The 22,202-nt window shown below is 47.1% G+C and overlaps 1 protein-coding gene across 1 annotated transcript in view; it reads left to right on the plus strand.

Moving 5' to 3' along the window:
* mfsd4aa (major facilitator superfamily domain containing 4Aa) overlaps positions 1–21,730 on the plus strand; it is a gene marked incomplete at both ends in the record, with an annotated part of 44,106 nt that extends 22,376 nt beyond the window's left edge. The window contains 5 exons of the mRNA XM_084315582.1: positions 2,863–3,036; positions 4,753–4,900; positions 5,270–5,340; positions 20,696–20,816; positions 21,681–21,730. Coding sequence (XP_084171708.1) covers positions 2,863–3,036; positions 4,753–4,900; positions 5,270–5,340; positions 20,696–20,816; positions 21,681–21,730 — 564 coding nt within the window. The remainder of the gene's footprint in view (positions 1–2,862; positions 3,037–4,752; positions 4,901–5,269; positions 5,341–20,695; positions 20,817–21,680) is intronic.
* Positions 21,731–22,202: the final 472 nt, after the last annotated feature.

The following is a 22,202-nucleotide window of genomic DNA, read 5'->3' on the forward strand; positions in this document are numbered from 1 at the left end:
CAAGTGTGCTGGAGCCTTTGGAACTCACAAGGTCATGTCGGGGAGTCGGGCGATAAGAACAGAACATAGCGTTCCTCCTACGCTCGTTGCACTCACCCCCGGCCCCTCCAGTCGCAGTCCCATCCCCCACCCCCCTCTCTTCCGCGTTGGCACTGCTGATAACAAATGCGCATGTTGATGAATTTTTGACTGTGTGCCTGTGCCATTATTACTACCAAATGTAATAATTGTGAAAGCCCCTTGAATATTGAATATTACTATAATGAAGAGCACTGCTCTGTTGTAATCCAAAATTGAACTATTTTATCACTGTTCTATGTTAAATACCTTGTTGTATGTCTGTTCCATTTTATAATTCTTAGACTATTTCTAAACCGAATCATTTAAAACTATTTTTGTCATTTGTATTACTGAATGAAACTGTAAACGGAGAACCTATTGGGATACTAGGTCCTAATGTGAAACACTGTGATTTAGCTTGCTCATGCTCGCTTATGCCTATATTTTTACTGTTGTGAAGCACTTTGAACTGCAACTTCTGTATGAAAAGTGTTATACAAATAAAGTATTATATTATATTACAAACGATACTATTACATTATCACACTATTACACACCATCAGACTATTACACACTATTACACACTATTACACTGTCACACTATTACACACTATTACACACTATTGCACTATTACACTAGCACACACTATGACACACTTACACTAGCACACTTGCACACTATGAAACTATTACACACTATTAAACCATGACACACTATTACACTTACACTAATACACTATGGCACACTATTAGACAATTACACACTTACACTATTTATTTACCCGAGTGAGTGTGGTCCTGGTCGGGCGACTCCTACTGGTCGGTCAGGGCTCCTGTTCAGCAGGGAGGGGGTCTGGGGGACATAGCGTGAATCTCCGCACGCGCTGTGCTCTCCCAGTGAAACTCCTCGCTGTCCGGTGAAAAGAAGCTGCTGGTGACTCCACATGTATCGGAGGAGGCATGTGGTAGTCTACACCCTCCCCAGACAGACAGTAGGGCAGCATGTTGTAGTCTACACCCTCCCCAGACCGACAGTAGGGCAGCGTGTGGTAGTCTACACCCTCCCCAGACCGACAGTAGGGCAGCATGTGGTAGTCTACACCCTCCCCAGACCGACAGTAGGGCAGCATGTGGTAGTCTACACCCTCCCCAGACCGACAGTAGGGCAGCATGTGGTAGCCTACTCTACACCCTCCCCAGACCGACAGTAGGGCAGCATGTGGTAGTCTACTCTACACCCTCCCCAGACCGACAGTAGGGCAGCATGTGGTAGTCTACTCTACACCCTCCCCAGACAGACAGTAGGGCAGCATGTGGTAGTCTACACCCTCCCCAGACCGACAGTAGGGCAGCATGTGGTAGTCTACACCCTCCCCAGACCGACAGTAGGGCAGCATGTGGTAGTCTACACCCTCACCAGACCGACAGTAGGGCAGCATGTGGTAGTCTACACCCTCACCAGACCGACATAGGGCAGCATGTGGTAGTCTACACCCTCCCCAGACCGACAGTAGGGCAGCATGTGGTAGTCTACACCCTCACCAGACCGACAGTAGGGCAGCATGTGGTAGTCTAGTCTACACCCTCCCCAGACCGACAGTAGGGCAGCATGTGGTAGTCTACACCATCCCCAGACCGACAGTAGGGCAGCATGTGGTACTCTACACCAGGGGTTCCCAAAGTGGGGGTCGCGACCCCTAGAGGCCAGATGATAAAAAAAATAAAAATAAATTACATTTTTTTCTTTTTTTTTTATGCATTCATGTCATCACAAACACTGGCATTTAAAGGGTACAAATAAAACAATTCCTGCACCAGAATGCAGGAAATGAAGTCTTTGTAAAAGGTGGCCTGACTGGGGCTATATTTCGCACTATATTTCCTGGCCTGAATGATTTCCCCAGTCTGGCCCTGGTTAAAAGCCTCCAATGCTTATTAGTGTGTGTGCGTTTGAACGTTTGCATGTTCACATGCTGCTACCATTTATAATTTTTTTTTTTTTAATTTACATTTTTTTTTTAAATGTATGTCTCCTATAATAGTGGGGGTCGCAGCTCTCTGACACTGTTATTTCGGGGGTCGCGGCCTGAAAACTTTGGGAACCCCTGGTCTACTCTATACTCTCCCCAGAACGACAGTAGGGCAGCATGTGGTAGTCTACACCATCCCCAGACAGACCGTAGGGCAGCATGTGGTAGGTAGTCTACACCCTCCCCAGACCGACAGTAGGGTAGCACATTGACCAGGAGGGAATTGGCATAACAACTAAATTGGGTGATTGGAGGAAATGGTCAAAAGGGGAAAAGAAGTAGTAGTCTGGTCTGCGTTGATTGACACCTCCCATAAGCTATAAAAAGGGGTGGGGTTTATTTCAATGGACAATGATGAAAATGAATGAATTCATGAATGTTTTTAATACATAGGTATATCAACAACAATAGGTTCACTATGGTATGTCTTTGTTGTAAACAGGGGCCAGAGAGCTGCTTTACCGGAGGCTCTGAGCAGCGAAACTCTGTAGTATCACCCTCTTGTGTTCAAAAGGTGTAACTTTATACTGAATAATAATATTTCAATGGACATATTCATTCAAATAATATACTTGTCGTTGACCGATCTGAAAGATATTCAACAATTCAGGTCCTTGGCCTGCTGTCAGCCTTTGTGCGACGTTTCATCCAAATTAGCCATGTGGTTTGTGAGATTAGCTGCGGACACACACACACACACACACACCCACCCACCCATACACGCATGTATGCACACACACATTAACATGGCTACCTGTGTGTTTTGCTCCAGGGTTCCTATGCAGGTTTCATCTACACCTATGCAGTGTCCCCTCCTCTGTTGATGGGGCACCGGACGGCCGGCTACCTGAACAGTGTGTTCTGGGCCTCCATCACAGCAGGCAGACTGGCCTGTATCTACCTGTCCTGCAAGTGCACTGAGAGCAGGCTCCTCCTGCTCAGTCTGGTACCAACACACACACACACACACGCACGCACGCGCGCACACACACGCACACGCACACTAGGGATGCCCAATATTATCGGCCTACCGATATTGGGATTAAAATGTAATATCGGAAATGATCGGTATCGGTTTAATAAAAATTAAAAATTGAAATTGAAATTAAAAAAAAAAAATTACATTTATTTAACCTTTATTTACCCAGGCAAGCAAGTAAGAACAAATTCTTATTTTATTTATTGTCAAAAGTATGCATAATGTTGTGTTGATTCCACGACAAGAGATATGTAATGTTAATTAGCTGAAATGATTAAGTTTTTTGGGCGGGGGGGGGGGGGGGGGACCCTGCATATATCGGTATCGGTTGATATCTGTATCGGAAATTAAGAGTTGGACAATATCGGTATATCGGATATCGGTAAAAAATCCAATATCGAACATCCCCCTAACACACACTGATGTTACAGTCATGTTTCACACATGACTCATTGATATTGTCTACTCTACACTGTTTTATCTTTCTCATTTTTATATTCAGATTTTTATTTGATTGCCTATATGTATGTCTTTCTACTATTACCCTGCCCATACCCGTAGGTATGATGATGAGGTGACATGGTTGACCATGAGAAAGGAAAACAAATATTTGACGTGGGTGTGTGGATATAAATTATACTGGTCAGTTGGCAGATGAATTATGACCAGGTTGGCAATATGCATAAAACAAGCAGGATGTCTGAGCCAGTAAGTAAATAAGAGCTCGGATCGGATGCTGAACACGCAGCAAGAGAGATTGGAAATATGAACTTAGCCAAAGCAGAATTGCACGTTCATTCCACCTCTCTCCCTCCCTCTCTCTCTCACTCCCTCCCTCTCTCTCTCCCCTGTCCATCTGTTTCCTTCTCTCTCTGTTTATCTCGCTCTCTCTCACCTCCCCCTCTCTCTCTCTCTCTCTCTCTCTCTCTCTCTCCCTGTCTGTGTTTTCCATCTCTCTCTGTGTCTCTCTCTCTCGCTCTCTCTCCCTGTCTGTTTCTCTCTCTCTCTCTCTCCCTGTCTGTTTCTCTCTCTCTCTGTCCATCTATCTCTCTCTCCCCCCTCTCTCTGTATCTCCTCTCTCTGTCCCTCTCTCCCCCTCTCTGTTCCTCTCTCTCTGTCCCTCTCCCCCATATCTCTCTCTCTCTCTCTCTCTCTCATCTCCCCCCTCTCTCTCTCTCCCTCCCTCTCTATCTCTGTCCCCTCTCTCTCTCTCTGTCCCTCTCTCTCTCCCCCCCTCTCTCTCTCTGTCCCCCTCCCCTATCTCTTTCTCTCTCTCTCTCTCCCTCCCCCCCCTCTCTCTCCCCCTCTCCCCTATCTATTTCTCTCTCCCTCCCCCCCTCTCTCTCTGTCCCTCTCTCTCTCCCCCCTCTCTCTGTCCCTCTCCCCCCCCCCCTCTCTCTGTCCCTCTCCCCCTATCTATCTCTCTCTCTCTCCCCCCCCTCTCTCTCTCTGTCCCTCTCTCTCTCTCTGTCCCTCTCTCTCTCTGTCCCTCTCTCTCTCACTGTCCCTCTCTCTCTCTATCTCTCTGTCCCTCTCCCTCTCCCCCCTATCTCTCTCTCTCTCTCTCTCTCTCTCTCTCCTCTCTCTCTTCTCTCTCTCTCTCTCTCTCTCTCTCTCTCTCTCTCTCATCTCTCTCTCTCTCTCTCTCTCTCTCTCTCTCTCTCTCTCTCCCCTCTCTCTCAGATGGGTGTGATAGTGGTGCAGTGTTTGTTGTTGATCTTCTACACCAGCACTGTGTTTCTGTTCATTGGAGCGAGTGTGTTGGGTCTTTCTATCAGCGGCGTGTTTCCCTGCATGCTGGCCTTTACAGAAGACATGCTGGAATATAAAGGTATATCTTACACACACACACACACACACTGTTTTCATCACTTGTGGGGACATTCCACTGTCTTACATTCACTCTGAAATATGCCCTTGGAATGTTCCCACATGGATACAAAATATTTTGTCTTCATCACATGAAAGGACACGCACTCGGACACACACACACACACACACACACACACACACCACACACACACACACACACACACACACACACACACACACACACACACACACACACACACACACACAACACACACACACACACACACACACACACACACACACACACACACACACACTACTGGTAGGTAGGCCATTACAGTGTGATCTATTTAAAAGAACAAAATGCTCATCCAGTCTGTATCTAAAGGTTGTGCCACGATGGTTCTGGTGACCAGTGCCCGCGCAGGGGAGATGCTGCTGCAAGTGATTGTAGGATCGGTAAGAAATTTGAGTGTGTGTGCGTATGTATGTGTGTGTGACAAGCCCAGAGTCACGCCGCTCATAAAAAAACCAACCCTGAACCCTACCGTCATAGGCAACTACCGTCCTGTCTCTCTTCTCTCTTCCTTTCTAAAACACTTGAACGTGCTGTATCCAACCAACTTACTGCTTATCTCTTACAGAATGACCTCCTAGACCCTAATCAGTCAGGCTTCAGGACTGGTCACTCCACAGAGACAGCCCTCATTGCGGTCACAGAGGCACTTCACTTAGCAAAAGCGAAAGGCCTCTCCTCTGTCCTGATTCTCCTAGATCTATCTGCAGCCTTCGACACAGTCAACCACCAGATCCTCCTTGCGGCCCTCGCAGGAATGGGAGTGGCTGGCTCTGCGCTGACATGGCTGTCATCATACCTCAATGACCGCTCCTACCAAGTGTCTGGAGAGGGACCCTGTCGGCCACCCCGCCCCCTGCGGACGGGTGTCCCCCAGGGCTCGGTTTTAGGACCCCTTCTCTTCTCCCTCTACACTAAATCACTGGGTAACATTATCACGTCTCATGCTTCTCCTACCATTGTTATGCCGACGATACTCAACTCTTCCTCTCCTTCCCTCCCTCAGATATCCACGTCTCTGAGCGGATCTCGGCCTGTCTGTCCGACATCTCAGCCTGGATGACGTCCAACCACCTCAAACTGAACCTAAGCAAAACAGAATTGCTCCACCTGCCGGCCAAATCCTCCCCCCTAACCAACCTTTCAATCACAGTCGAGAATGCAGCTGTGACTGCGTCCCGACGCCAAGAACCTTGGTGTTGTCCTCGACGACCAGTTGAACTTCTCTGCTCACATCGCAGCGACGACCAGAACCTGCCGATTCCTCCTGAGCAACGTCAGAAGGATACGCCCCTTCCTGACAAAAGAAGCCACCCAACTCCCTCGTCCAATCAACAGTCATCTCCCGCCTCGACTACTGCAATGCACTGCTCGCTGGCCTCCCGGCCACTGCCACTAAGCGTCTTCAACTCATTCAGAACGCAGCGGCCCGCCTGATCTCAAACCTACCGAAGTCGGCCCATGTCACCCCACTTCTTAGGGACCTGCACTGGCTCCCCATTGCTGCACGAATCCGCTTCAAGGCCCTCGACCTAGCATACCGTGCGGCAAAGGGAACCGCTCCCGCCTACCTCCGGTCAATGGTCTCTAACTACACACCCTCAAGACCCCTACGCTCTGCATCTTCTGGCCGCCTCAGACCTACTCCTATCCAAGCTCCGGGAGGGTCATCAAAGAGAAGTCGCCTATTCTCAGTCCTTGCCCCCACAATGGTGGAATGAACTACCCACCCCAGTTAGGACAGCCGAATCACGTCCAATCTTTCGCCGTCGACTAAAGACGCACTTCTTCAACCATTATCTGAATTAAAAAAAAAAAAAAAAAAAAAAAAATCTAACCCTAACTAACCGTACTGTCATGCACTTGTCCTAATAAACTAACCTACACTGTAGCACTCAACACTTTGATGAACATTGTTGCTCAGCTGATAGAGTTGTGCCCTTCCTGATGGCTTGTCGTACAGAACTTGTAAGTCGCTTTGGATAAAAGCGTCAGCTAAATGACTAAATGTAAATGTAAATGTGTGTGTGTCTGTATGCCCACTGCAGTCCCATTTACAACAAGTACACTTGCAAGGCAGCCTATACTGTAGGGAGTGCAGGTGTGGAGTGTGTGGATGAAGGGCTCCTAGGTGTGGAGTGTGTGGGTAATATAATAATAATAATAATAATAATAATAATAATAATAATAATAATAATAATAATAATAATAATAATAATAGGGGAGCTCCAGTAGCTCACCACGTACCGCGAGTGCTATTTCAGCGCCGTGGACAACCGTGCTCGTCACGGATCTGGGGCTGAGCGCGTTCGAATCCCGGACGGCAGCCGTGCCTTTCCCAGAGTGTCTTCCCCCCCATCTGAACCCTTTCAGCCTGCTTCTGTCGGTCGAACTTGACCAAGTATGAATGCGATGAAAAAGCGATAAACGCTAAAAAGAACCAGCTGACTGGTCAAAGTTTAAAAAAAAATATATATATAATAATAATAATAATAATAATAATAATAATAATAATAATAATAATAATAATAATAATAATAATAAACTTTATTTGCACTTTCATACAAGAATTGCAGCCCAAAGTGCTTCACAGCAGTAATGCAGACATAATGGACATACAATTAGCATAAGATTGGCATAAATATAGACAGGTATAAAATTATCAGAGAATTTACATAAAATTAGCATATAATTGACCAAATAAAAGCATTGCATAAAGTGCAGACATAATTTTTTTAATAAAATAGACAATAATCGGAATAAAAGCAATGCACAAAGGTGGTTTGTAAGGGTTTGTGTGTGGATGAGGGGTGTGATGTTGTGGATGGAGGGTGTGTAGGTGTGGATGTAGGGTGTGTAGGTGTGTAGTGTGTGGATGGAGAGTGTGTAGGTGTGGATGGAGGGTGTGTAGGTGTGTAGTGTGTGGATGGAGGGTGTGTAGGTGTGGATGGAGGGTGTGTAGGTGTGGATGTAGGGTGTGTGGATGTAGGGTGTGTAGGTGTGGATGGAGGGTGTGTAGGTGTGTAGTGTGTGGAGGAAGGGTGTTGTGTGTGGATGATGGTGTGGTGTTGTGTGTGTGGATGAGGGTGTGGTGTTGTGTGTGGATGAGGGTGTGGTGTTGTGTGTGGATGAGGGTGTGGTGTTGTGTGTGTGGATGAGGGTGTGGTGTTGTGTGTGGATGAGGGTGTGGTGTTGTGTGTGTGGATGAGGGTGTGGTGTTGTGTGCAGATGAGGGTGTGGTGTTGTGTGTGTGGATGAGGGTGTGGTGTTGTGTGTGGATGAGGGTGTGTACTTATGCACGCTATAGAGAAGCGGGCTGAAAAATCGATTCTCTTATTTCCTGATCAGCACACACACACTCACAGCCACACACACACACATATGGGACACGCTGATGGTTAAAAGAGCTCTGATTATCCCAAGACTGGTAAAATACATTCCTTACCTCAGATCAGATGTTTTCCAAAAAGATTATTCCAATTCCTGGTTGCCATTCCAAATATCGATCGCGTTTATTGATCCAACGCTGGGTACTGGTAACACATATTCCAAGCTGTTCTGTGGGTGGGCAATGACTGGGATCGTCTCCAGTTACATGCCTGACAAGTAAAATGTGGATTCCGGACAATTTTTTTCCCATCCATTTCATTCAGTCCAATCCATATGGGTGCAATACCATCCGGAGAGACGATAGGGGGCGGTATTTTCCCTGTTCGAGCTCAGACAGATCCCCACTAATAACGTGAGGCTAGATTGATGAAAAACGTATGGAAATCGATAATAAAAAAAATAACAATTAAATAACGAGATTTCTCGTTCTTGGCACTCAACGCATGGCATGAACTAACGAGATTTCTCGTGGCTGGCACTCAAAGTGTTAAGAAGAAAAAGCTTTTCTTTTTTTAATACTACTGCAAGGACACTTTTGCAATAGAAAATGTCGCTAATTGACTGGCTGGCTGACTTACTTTTTTTGGATTGCCGATAAAATGTCCTCTCTGCACTTGACCATTCCCGTCAGCGTGAATACTTTCGGTAACCGCGTTGCTCTGATTGGCCAGCGATCGGCCAGCCCTCTATGCTCGTTTTCCCCCTACGCCGGTAACGCGCGCATGCGCATTTTCTTTTTGACGGCACTCGCACGCCAAGCAGGTTTTCGCCACACAGCCGCAAGCTGTGCATGTTTTAATAGCAGGCTTTAATAGGTTTTTCCGCAGCGGCGGTAGATAATAATAATAGCAATACTTAGAATAATAATACTTAGACAAACGCACGCAATTGGCACAAGTGTAAATTATGCATTTGTCACTACTCTCTCTATATCAACACATAGGTAATATTAATAGGTTTTGCCGCTGCGGCATTATGCATTCGTCACTACTCTCTCTATATTGATGCGATTCCATCAACACGTAATATTAATAGGTTTTGCCGCCGCGGCATTATGCATTCGTCATGTTAGTAGCATCATGTTATTACTGTATCTGCTGTCAGTAGCATATTACTGTATCTGCTGTCAGTAGCATCATATTATTACTGTATCTGCTGTTGGTAGCATCATATTATTACTGTATCTGCTGTTAGTAGCATCATATTATTACTGTATCTGCTGTCAGTAGCATCATGTTATTACTGTAGCTGCTGTTAGTAGCATCATGTTATTACTGTATCTGCTGTCAGTAGCATCATGTTATTACTGTAGCTGCTGTCAGTAGCATCATGTTATTACTGTAGCTCTTGTTAGTAGCATCATGTTATTACTGTAGCTCTTGTCAGTAGCATCATGTTATTACTGTATCTCTTGTTAGTAGCATCATATTATTACTGTATCTGCTGTCAGTAGCATCATGTTATTACTGTATCTGCTGTTAGTAGCATCATATTATTACTGTATCTGCTGTCAGTAGCATCATGTTATTACTGTATCTGCTGTCAGTAGCATCATGTTATTACTGTATCTGCTGTTAGTAGCATCATATTATTACTGTATCTGCTGTCAGTAGCATCATGTTATTACTGTATCTGCTGTTAGTAGCATCATATTATTACTGTATCTGCTGTCAGTAGCATCATGTTATTACTGTATCTGCTGTCAGTAGCATCATGTTATTACTGTATCTGCTGTCAGTAGCATCATATTATTACTGTATCTGCTGTCAGTAGCATCATATTATTACTGTATCTGCTGTCAGTAGCATCATTACTGTATCTGCTGCCTGCGGCGCGGCTGAATTGGCTGCGTTGGCTGAATAGCAGTGATCGCCCGCGGCGTCCATCTTGCTTAGTTAGGCGTTGGAGTATATAGTATATATTAGCGCGGCGTATATTGATGCAGGTAGGTATTATCTGATGCAGCTAGGTATTATCATGCTATACCCGCTTATTATTATTAACCAGCGTTGCTAATATGGCGTGTTCTGTGATGCCCATTTATTATTATTAACCAGGGGGATTATCGCGTCGCGTATTAACCTGGGGGAGCCTCATGCGCGGCGTAGCGTGTAAACGAGCACCTGGGGGAGCCTCATGCGCGGCGTAGCGTGTAAACGAGCACCTGGGGGGAGCCTCATGCGCGGCGTAGCGTGTAAACGAGCACCTGGGGGGAGCCTCATGCGCGGCGTAGCGTGTAAACGAGCACCTGGGGGGAGCCTCATGCGCGGCGTAGCGTGTAAACGAGCACCTGGGGGAGCCTCATGCGCGGCGTAGCGTGTAAACGAGCACCTGGGGGGAGCCTCATGCGCGGCGTAGCGTGTAAACGAGCACCTGGGGGAGCCTCATGCACGGCGTAGGGGGTAAACGAGCACCTGGGGGAGCCTCATGCGCGGCGTAGCGTGTAAACGAGCACCTGGGGGGAGCCTCATGCGCGGCGTAGGGGGTAAACGAGCGTAGAGCGCTGGTATTCACGCAGGAGAGCGCTGGCCAACGCTGGCCAATCAGAGCAACGCGGAAGGGCATGTTGGTTGCCGAAAGTATTCACGCTTCCCGTCACCCTTCCCCCCACAAGGGCAGCCGGGAGCAGACATGGGTTGGGGCGTGGGGCCGCGCCCCGGGGACCAATCCAAGTGCTCCTGTCCGTCTTTGTCAGGGACGTGACAGCGTCAGCGCTCTGTTCTGCATGTTTTTCCATTGGGTTTATCTCTTTTCCTATAAAATATAAAATAGACAATAATCGGAATAAAAGCAATGCACAAGGTGCAGACATACAAATAGACAGTATAATAGTCTAAATGGCAGAGTGCATTAAAAGGCTAAGGTGAAGAGATACGTTTTTAGCTTACTTTTGAACAGATTTAATGAGTTCGCCCCCTAATGTGTGTAATTATAATTAGCAACGGCTGCATCCCCGATTTTCTTTTGGCTGTGGTTGGGAACCTTCATTAAACCAGTAGTTTATTGATCAAGATCATAATGTTCTTGGGGGCACATAGTTGACAAGAGAATTGGAAATGTAGCTCGGTCCTGTTCCATTAGTGCCTCATTAGTGCTTTGTATATAAGGAGGAGGACCTTAACATCAATTCTAAATGTTACCGGAAGCCAGTGCAGAGTAGCTAACACTGGACTAATGAGCTCGCTCCTCTTAGTTCCTTTTAATAGCCTAGCTGCAGAGTTTTGAGTGAGTTGGATGGAGGGTTTGTATGGGTGTGGTGTTGTGTGTGGATGGAGGGTGTGGTGTTGTGTGTAGATGGAGGGTGTGGTGTTGTGTGTGGATGGAGGGTGTGTAGTGTGTGTGGATGGAGGGTGTGTAGTGTGTGTGGATGGAGGGTGTGTAGGTGTGAGGATAGAGGGTGTGTAGTGTGTGGATGGAGGGTGTGTAGGTGTGGATGGAGGGTGTGTAGTGTGTGACTGGAGGGTGTGTAGGTGTGGATGGAGGGTGTGTAGTGTGTGACTGGAGGGTGTGTAGGTGGTGTGGATGGAGGGTGTGTAGTGTGTGACTGGAGGGTGTGTAGGTGTGGATGGAGGGTGTGTAGTGTGTGGATGGAGGGTGTGTAGTGTGTGTGGATGAGGGTGTGGTGTTGTGTGTGGATAGTGTGTGGATAGGGTGTGGTGTTGTGTGTGGATGAGGGTGTGGTGTTGTGTGTGGATGAGGGTGTGGTGTTGTATGGATGAGGGTGTGGTGTTGTGTGGATGAGGGTGTTGTGTGTGGATGAGGGTGTGGTGTTGTGTGGATGAGGGTGTGGTGTTGTGTGTGTGGATGAGGGTGTGGTGTTGTGTGTGGATGAGGGTGTGGTGTTGTGTGGATGAGGGTGTTGTGTGTGGATGAGGGTGTGGTGTTGTGTGGATGAGGGTGTGGTGTTGTGTGTGTGGATGACAGACCAGCTGTTGCAGCTCAGCTAGTATTTGACCATACAGCTAAAATATCATATCACCATATGTGTCTTAATGTTTTAATGGTATTTGAAGGTTTTGTTTTCCAATTTCAGTACAATGTGATATGATGACCTTTCAAGTTTCAAGTTTCTTTAATAGTTGTCATACAGAAGTACAGAATACTTTCATACAAAATGCTTCTTACTGTTACGCTCCAGAGACTGTGCTAGACAAGATAGTATCAAATAACATAGTATAGCATGTAAATTAGAAGTAGAAAATGAGGTCACAGTGTTCAGTATAGACATATGTACAATGTTCGATGCAGAATAGACGTAACTGAGTTACCATATAATATACAATACTATGCAGTGTACTAATGTACAATATTATATAGTGCAGAGCAGAAATGCAGAAATGGGATGAGGTACAATTTAGGTACAATTTACAGTGTAGGTGTACGAGTTGTAGTGCAATCCTTCATCAATAAATATAAAGTGTGGGGAGTGTGTGCTACAGTGTGTTTGTTTAAAGTGAGTGTGTGCTATAAAGTGTGGAGAGTGGGTGCTACAGTGTGTTTGTTTAAAGTGAGTGTGTGCATGTGGATGTGTGTGCTATGTGCGTTTGATGGTTGTTGTTGTGTAGTGTTCATTGTTCGTTAAGCAGCCTGATGGCCTGGGGATAGAAGCTTCTTCTGAGTCTTTCTGTGCTCGCCTTGAGACTCCGGTATCGCTTGCCTGACCGCAGCAGTTCAAAGAGGCAGTTGTTCGGGTGGCTCGAGTCCTTAATAATTCTCTTAGCCTTCCCCCTGCACCGCTTGTTGTAAATGTTCTGGAGGGTGGGGAGCCCCCCTCCGATTGTGCGTTCGGCTGAACGTGTCACTCTTTGTAGTCTGCTTCGGTCTTGTGCAGTGCTATTCCCAAACCAGGAGGTGATGTTGCCAGTCAGGATGCTCTCTATTGTACATGAGTAGAAGTTCGTAAGGATCTTCTGAACTTCCTTAGGCGCCTGAGGAAGTAGAGGCGTTGTCGTGCCTTCTTCACAACACTGTCGATGTGTGTGGTCCATGTCAAGTCCTCGGATATGTAGGCTCCGAGGTACTTAAAGCTGTTGACTCTCTCAACCGGTGCCCCGTCGATGCTGAGGGGGCTGTAGTCCTTGACCCCCGACCTCCTGAAGTCCACAATCATCTCCTTTGTTTTGCTGACGTTCAGGGAGAGGCTGTTTTCCTGGCACCATCCCGCCAGGACCTTGACCTCTTCCAGGTAGGCCCTCTCATCGTTGGCAGAGATCAGGCCCACCACCACTGTGTCGTCGGCAAATTTGATGATTGTGTTGCTACTCCGCTGAGCCACACAGATGTGTGTGTACAGGGAGTAGAGGAGGGGACTCAGAACACAGCCCTGGGGGGCCCCTATGTTGAGGGTGATGGATGAGGAGGTGCAGTTGCCTGCTCTCACCACCTGGGGTCTGCCCGTCAGGAAGTCCAAGACCCACTGGCAGAGGTCATAGTTCAAGCCCAGGTCCCTGAGCTTGGCTATGAGTTTGGAGGGGACTATGGTATTGAATGCCGAGCTGTAGTCGATGAATAGCATTCTCACATAGTTCCCCTGCCTCTTGTCCAGGTGTGATGCTGCTGTGTGCAGCACATGGGCTATGGCGTCCTCCGTGGACCTGTTGGGGCGGTATGCAAATTGCAGGGGGTCCATGTTGATGGGGAGGGAGGAGCAGATGTAGCCCTTTACTAGCTTCTCAAAGCACTTCATAGCTATGGAGGTGAGAGCTACAGGGCGGTAGTCGTTGAGGCAAGCAGGCTTGGATTTTTTGGGTACAGGGATAATAGTGGACTTCTTCAGGCAGGTGGGGATGACAGCCTGTTCTAAGGACAGGTTAAATATGTCAGTGAATACCGGGGCCAGTTGGTCGGCACAGACTTTTAGGACGCGGCCGGGGATGCCGTCCGGTCCTGCTGCCTTCCTGATATTCACTTTTTTAAAGGTCCGCCTCACCTCATGCTCTGTTACCCTGAACACTGAGTCTCCATCAGCAGCAGACCCCCCCCCCCCCCATTGCCGTGGCTTGTGGGCTGGTGTTGTTATTACCAGCATCAAACCTTGCATAGAAGGTATTGAGGTCATTTGCTAGGGAGATGTCACTGTTCAGTTTGAGGGAGGTGCCTTTGTAGTCTGTCATCGTTTTGAGCCCCTGCCACATAGCTCTGGAGTCAGCCTGTTCAAACTGGAGTTCAATTTTATCTCTGTAGCGCCGTTTGGCCTCTGTCACTGTCCTCCTTACGTTGTATCGCGCCACCTTGTGGTCATTCATGTTGCCTGCCACCAGGCCGTCGTTGTATGCTTTGGTGCGCGCTTTCAGAGCTTCACGGACGTATTTGTCTACCCAGGATTTTTGATTTGGGTAAACTCTAATTGTGGTAGTGGGGATTGTTTCTTCCACCAAAGTACGAACATAGTCCAGCACTGTCTCCGTGTAGACATTAATGTTATCTGTGTCGTGGAACACGCTCCAGTCTGTGCACTCATACGCAGCCTGGAGCGTCTCCTCTGACGTCACATCCCATTTCTGCACCTCTCGCGAGACTACAGGAGTGCTCTTGATTCTCTGTTTGTACTTTGGTGAAAGGAAAATGGCCGCGTGATCAGACTTACCAAAGCCACTAGCAGAATGAGCCTTGTAGCCACCCTTGAATTGCAAGTAACAGTGATCTAAAATGTTACCGCCTCTGGTGTTACAAGTCACATGCTGATAGAAGTCGGGCAAAACCTTTCTCAGATTGGCGCTATTGAAATCACCCACTACTACAATGGCTGCGTTAACGTTCGCGGCTTGGAGTTTGTTTACCTCATCGTGAAGTCTGGAGAGCGCGACACTATCGCTGGCTTGCGGTGGAAATTTACACTCCTACAAGGATGATCGCCGTTAACTCTCTCGGAAGGAAGAAAGGACGACACTTGATTGTTATATATTCCAGGTTGGTGCAGCAGTGGTTTGATAATTCCTTCACGTTAGCTGGATCGCTCCAATTGTTGTTTACCATGAAGGCGATCCCACCTCCGCGCTGTTTGCCTGATTCAGCTGTTCTATCCTTGCGGTGGATGAAGAAGTGATCGGCCGGTTGGATGGCGTGGTCCGGGGTTTCTGGCGACAGCCACGTTTCAGTGAAGCAGAGAACATTACAATCTCTAACGTCTCTCTGGAATTTAATCCTTGCTCGGATGTCGTCTAATTTATTGTCAATCGATTGTACATTGGCTAGCAATATACTGGGTAGTGGCGTTCGGTGTCGTCTGGTTCTCAGTCTGTTACGGATCCCAGCTCTCTTCCCACGCCGTCTGATGTTTCCTTTGTTCCTGGGGTCAAGACCTGGTCCTGGTGTTCTCAGGATCTCAACAGGCCATTGCTGCGGTTCAGAAAGCTGATCCAGGGAGTAATCTAGTCGGTAAGTTTCCCGTAATCCGATGTCTATAAGTGACTGACGGTCATACACATTAAATGCACCTACTGTTGGTACAGACAAAACTCTTAAAACTATAAATATTAGCAAAAGTAAGCACAGTCTCGACGGAGCGCACAGACAGGCGGCCGGGCATAGCGAATCTTCATGAACGTATCTTGTAATACAAATATAAAGGTGCTGTTTCCTTAAAAAGAAAAAGCTTTTCTTTTTTTAATACTACTGCAAGGACACTTTTGCAATAGAACATTTCCCTAATTGACTGGCTGGCTGACTCACTTACTTTTTTTGGATTGCCAATGAAATTTTATCTCTGCACTTGACCTTTCCCAGTCACCCTTCCCTCCCTTGGGTTTATCTCTTTTCCCGGAGGGGGAACCCTTGCGAGCATGGGGAGAACATGCAAACTCCACACAGAAAGGCCCGGGAGATACCCCACCTGGGTACCTGGCAACCCGGTAACCTGGTCCCCAAGCGGGATTCGAACACAGGACCTTCTTGCTGTGAGGCGACAGTGTTAATCACTGCACCACCGTGCACGCCTGCGTGAGGTGTCATGGCCAGGTCCAGCACTTGCATGTGTGACGGATCATACTGGTCTGCGTTGTGTTTGATGTTAAATGAGAATGTCCCGAGGGGGAGTCGAACAGGGGGCTCCCGCGTCCGCGGGCGACAACACAGGCCGCTGCACTAAGAAGTGAATTCACTCCTAACTACCGTACCTATGCGTCTGTTAACCCTGTTATGGGGAAGTGAGTTTAATTTACCAGCCCGCACTGCCACAGTCACTCGTCAACACACCTGTTTCCGTGACTGTGGACATACCCACGGGCTTCCCCGTTACACTCACCTCCCTAAACTCACGCCCCTCAGGACATCCGGGTCACTGGGCACCACTGTGACGGATCATACTGGTCTGCGTTGTGTTTGATGTTAAATGAGAATGTCCCGAGGGGGAGTCGAACAGGGGGCTCCCGCGTCCGCGGGCGACAACACAGGCCGCTGCACTAAGAAGTGAATTCACTCCTAACTACCGTACCTATGCGTCTGTTAACCCTGTTATGGGGAAGTGAGTTTAATTTACCAGCCCGCACTGCCACAGTCACTCGTCAACACACCTGTTTCCGTGACTGTGGACATACCCACGGGCTTCCCCGTTACACATGGTCTTCTTTTTTATTCATTTAAAAATATAGAATTTTTACAACATTTAATATATTGCAGACTGTATGAATCCATACCTCTGCAAGGATCCATGACGGACGGTATACCTTCATATTCTGTATACCTGCCAGCCCTACTCTCAGCACTATTATTGACTGATCCCGTTTGTGTTCATGTCTTTTCCTTTTACATGAATAAAACATTTCCATCATAAATTGATGCAGAAAAGGCACACATCGGTGCAGAACGTGTGTCTGCATGTAACAGATGTGGCTTTTTATATCCTTGAAACAAGTTGCCGTGCCATCTGACTAATTAGCATTATTTGGTTTATGCATTTACAAAGTTTGTCTGTACCGTTTGTGAATGTAAGTAAATCATTCAAGTGTGTGTGTTTATTGGTCATAGTATGTCGACGGTACAATGAAATGTGTTAGATGAGTAAGTGAGTAAATAAACATGGAATAATATGTAAAATATATAACCCTATACATACTGTATATGAAAATGAGGATTTGTGTGTAAGGGTGACAAGCATAATGCAAAAGTATTGCACATTGGGTATGTAGCAGTCCAACCTTTTTTTGATGGTGCATCTTTATGTCAACACACGCCTTCATCTCCTCCCGCCTTGACTATTGCAACTCCCTCCTCACTGGCATCACCTCCCGCTCCCTCCATAAACTGCAAATGGTCCAGAACTCAGCCGCCCGCCTCCTCACCAACACCCGGTCCTGTGACCACATCACTCCTGTCCTCCACTCTCTCCACTGGCTCCCGATCAAAGAACGCATACACTTTAAAACACTACTCCTCACCTTCAAAGCCTTCCATAGCCTGCCCCCCCCCCCCCCCTACCTGACTGATCTCCTTCTAACCCTACCGCCCCACCCGTTCCCTCCGGTCCTCCTCCACTGCCTCCCTCACTGTCCCGACATCCAAACTTAAAAACTTTGGTGATCGGGCCGCGTCTATTCGAAAGGCAACCGGTTCATGCTTCCGCGTTCGCATTTTGCGCTCTGATTGGCCACTGCTGTTTCTGGTCGCACCAATCGTGTGACGGCAAGTTCTTTCGCCGGTTAAGCTTAGGCACTCTTTCGAAGTTGGTTAAGGTTAGAGTTTGTCTTAGAGCATGGCGATGGAACGCCAGCCCTGATACCAAACTCTAACCTTAACCAACTTCAAAGAGTCGCCTAAGCTTAACCAGTGATAAACTAGGCGTTAGGTAGTTTGCTGCTGGTCGAGGCGGAAATGGGCGCGTCACGCGATTGGGCGCACATGTCACATGACCAGAAACGTCAGTGGCCAATCAGATTCGCAAAACGCATGAACCGGTTGCCTTTCGAATAGACGCACCCCGGCCTTCTCTCGCACTGCACCCCGACTCTGGAATTCCCTCCCTCAGTCAATCAGAGACTCCCCCACACTCTCCACCTTCAAATCCCGCCTCAAAACCCACCTGTTCTCCCTAGCCTTCAACCCCCCCCCCCCCCCCTCCAACGTGATTGATGTTTGTTCCTGTCGCTCTATGTTTTTGTGTTATCTCATGCTCTGCTTTCCCCCGTGGTCCTATGTTTCTTTTTTGTTTCTTTGTTTTACTATGTTCCTCTGCCTACTGTCAGCAACTTCGGGTCCTTGAGAAGCGCTATATAAATAAAATGAATTATTATTTATTTTGTATCCACTTTTTCTCCCCATTTTTTCAATTTTTCTCCCATCCCAATTTCGTATTTCCAATTCTTCCCTCCCCTGTCTTGAACGTTGCTAGACTATGCCTCCCACTGGTCGGCTGTAGTGAGGATAGAAGCCTTGCATCACGTGTCCCCTCCGGTACACGAGGAGGCAGCCTGTCGCATCTTTTCACCGCAGCAGCTCGAACTCTGTGGCGAGGAGTAACGCGTGGGAGGCTCACGCTGCCCCCGCTACTTCCTGCTTCCGGCGTCACCAAACCGACCTGTAGGAGTCGCTGTCCACAATGTCCAATCCCCACCCACCAGCTTTCCCACCCTCTAACACTTGCCAATTGTGTTAGTATGACGGCCGGCCAAGCCGATAGCAACGCCGAGAGCTGGGCTCGATACCAGCATCTTCTGCGTTAGTGGCGAGCGCCTTGCCCACTGCGCCACTCAGCCGCCTAAAATGAATTATTATTAATTATTATTATTAACAGTGTAGACAGCGGGTAAGCAAATTTGCAAAGTGGAATATTTAGGTGTATGAGTTGAGAAGCCTGATGGCCAGGTGGTAAAAACTGAGTCTGGTGGTGCGTGCAGCCCTGCTCCTGTATCGTCTGCCAGACGGTACCGGGGAGAACAGTCTGCTTGCTGGGTGGCTGTGGTCCTTAATGATGCTGCGCGGTGCCTTCCGCAGGCACCACTGATATCCCGGGTGGCTGGGAGTCTGTTGCCAGCGATGTGTCGTTCTGCCTCCACTTCTCTCTGTAGTGTAAAAGGATCAAGATAATACTCTTGGATCTTCCACTTATAATGTAAATTAACCCTGGGTTCTTTTAATTGAATGTCGGCTTGATGAGCAGAGATGACGAGTCAGATGGCAGTATACAGTTTACTGAACTTCTCAGACACAGGACAATAAGCATAGATCATAATCTGGACTCCAGGCATATGTACATCCACGCAGGGAGAGCACAGTCGCACAGGAGCCCCGATAATACAGAAGTCAGCTCATTTATACATTTGTCGTTGGACACCCCTCCTCCTGGCCTAATGATTGATAGTTGTCACCATCATAGTCTAAGGACAAAGAGAAACACGCGGGAAGAGAAGGTAGAGGGAGGGGTCCCTTCAGCACGTGCCCCTCACTAAGGGTGGGGGCCGAACGATAATTGGTCCCTGGGGTCCCCCGCATTTGGGCGGATTGTGTATCTGTGTGTATGGGTTTGAGTGAGTGTGTGTGAGGCTAGACTGAGTTCATGTCCTCAGTTTTGATCATCACTCTTTTACTTTGTGCTATTCATGAATTTTTTCTGATACTTAAGCAACCAAGTGGTGGCCATAAATCCTATGTGTGTTTATCTGTGTGTAAGTGTGTGTGAAACGAACTGTCTATCAATGTGTACGTGAGTGTGTGCGTGCATGTGAGATGGCCAGGCGTCAGACGCAAGCAGCAAGAGGAGATGTGCGCATGGGTGCACGTGTGTGTGTGTGTGTGGGGAGAGGGGTCCAGAGCCAAACGGTCGGCAGGTCAAACCAAGCTGTGTGTGTAAAACAGACTGGGCCCTAGCCTGCACCACGGGTCAAACCAAATGCAGGAGAGGAGAAAACAGACATAGAACACAATGTAAGATCTTAATTCTATCACATCTTAATTCTATCACCTTATCAAAAGGGTATGACAGGAATTTGATGGTTGATTCCTTCAAGTGACTTGCGGCTGTGGGAAGAACAGTTCCTGTGCCAGGCTGTGCTGAAGCACGTCAGCAAGCTCTCCATGGTGCACCTGTAGAAGTGTGTGATGACCCAAACCCTGTGGCGAATCTATCCAAAAAGTAATGGCAACTTGAGTTGGACCAAGCCGGTCGTTTTGATACCTTACACTTGTGTGAGGTGCGAAAGCTCTGGGAGGAGTAGTCGGACAAAAATCTACAGAATAATAATAATAATATAGATTTTAAAAGTGTGTGACTGGCTTTGCCAGGTCACCCACACTAATCAAATACAATACAATGCTAATGCTTAAGAAATAAGGTAATGAGTACTATAGACAAATAAATATATATATATACCTGTATATGTACTGTAATTAGTGCGTACGTCTTCTCTCTCTCTCCAGGTGATCCACCGTCAGGGTAGTTACTCCTTCCTGTTGTGTGGGGTCATAGCAGCCTTCATCGCCTTCTCTCTGTTCTTGCTCCTCCTCTACGTCCAGCGCATACACAGGGATGGCCAATCAGGTACGCACTTATAAGTGGTATTTTCTGTGTTCAAATAATAGCTCTACATTCCGACAGCCATCACTGATGTATAGAGTGTGTTGGTCAGTAACATGGGTCTCCCAGTCTGTCTACTCTAACGGTAAACAGAAAATAATGTTCTGCTATCCCATTCTCACTTTATCCAATCAGGAGAGAGAACTAACCAGAAATGGTCTGACAAAAAAAAGAAATAAAAACAAATTTGGCTTGGCAAGATTTCTTGAAATAAGTCAAATAAATATCTAGGGTTCTCTCTCCTGATTGGCTAAAGTGGGAATGGGAATGTATTTTGTGTTTACTGCAGAGCAGAGGGACTGGGAGACCCATGTTACTGACCACACCCTATATCAGTGATGGTTGTTGGGGTGTAGAGCTATTTAACACTTATTAAAAAAAAGAAATACCACATACACCTTTAATAATAATAAAAGCTTCTTAAACACTTTACTAGAACTCAGTCACTTTACAATAATGGGTGTGGGTAGTGAGACAACACAGATGTCACATAGTTGCATATAGGTTAAATTAATAGATTAATTGATTAAATAAATAGATGAATAAAATAAAATGTACATATTATACTACAGTTCTGTACATACATCTGCTTAGCACTACATTCAGTAGTACTAATTTGTATATTTTGTACCCAGTTTATTCACCTGTACATTGTATATTACTGTTGCACATTTTCTAACAGTCGTCAACACCTCCATACCGAAAAAGATACACGCTGTCCTTTACACAGGGCGCGGGTATTGTGAGATTTGTCGAGGCGGGTGCGTGGATACCTCTCTACCTTTGCCGAATGAGATTCACTAATAACGTTGTGTTTTCCCCTCTCAGACACATCAAAAGACGTGCCGATGACAGAGAAGCCAAGAGCGCCGGGATAGAAGGGAGCCCGGGGACTGAGAGGGAGGCCAGAGGTCACGGAGAGAAGGACTGTGTTGTTTTGCTACTGCTGGCTGGATGAAAGGGAACATGAAGCTCTCAGGAAACACAGTTCCGTCTAACGCACAAAACCCACCAGGCGCGGGCGCAAGACGTGAGGGCGATCAGTGATTCACTTTCGCTCCCATGTTAACAGGCGTCGCTGTTCACACCGGCCGCGTACGGGGCGGGAAGCGAATTTAATCGCTTTGGTTGGATTCAGAGGTGTGCGCCACGCGCATTTTCACAGAAATACACTCAATATCTGCATTATTACCACACATAGAGATGTTGTTCAACCAGCTCATGTGTCTGTATATTTCCCAATAAACCATACTATACTTTTTCAGGAGTACAGTCACACTGATTTCATCATTCTAAAATAAATTTATTAATAACTAATTAATTATATAATAACTGGTTTATACATGCCAA

Source organism: Notolepis coatsorum (genome assembly GCF_963971535.1).
Source record: "Notolepis coatsorum genome assembly, chromosome: 6".
Taxonomy (NCBI): Eukaryota; Metazoa; Chordata; class Actinopteri; order Aulopiformes; family Paralepididae; genus Notolepis; species Notolepis coatsorum.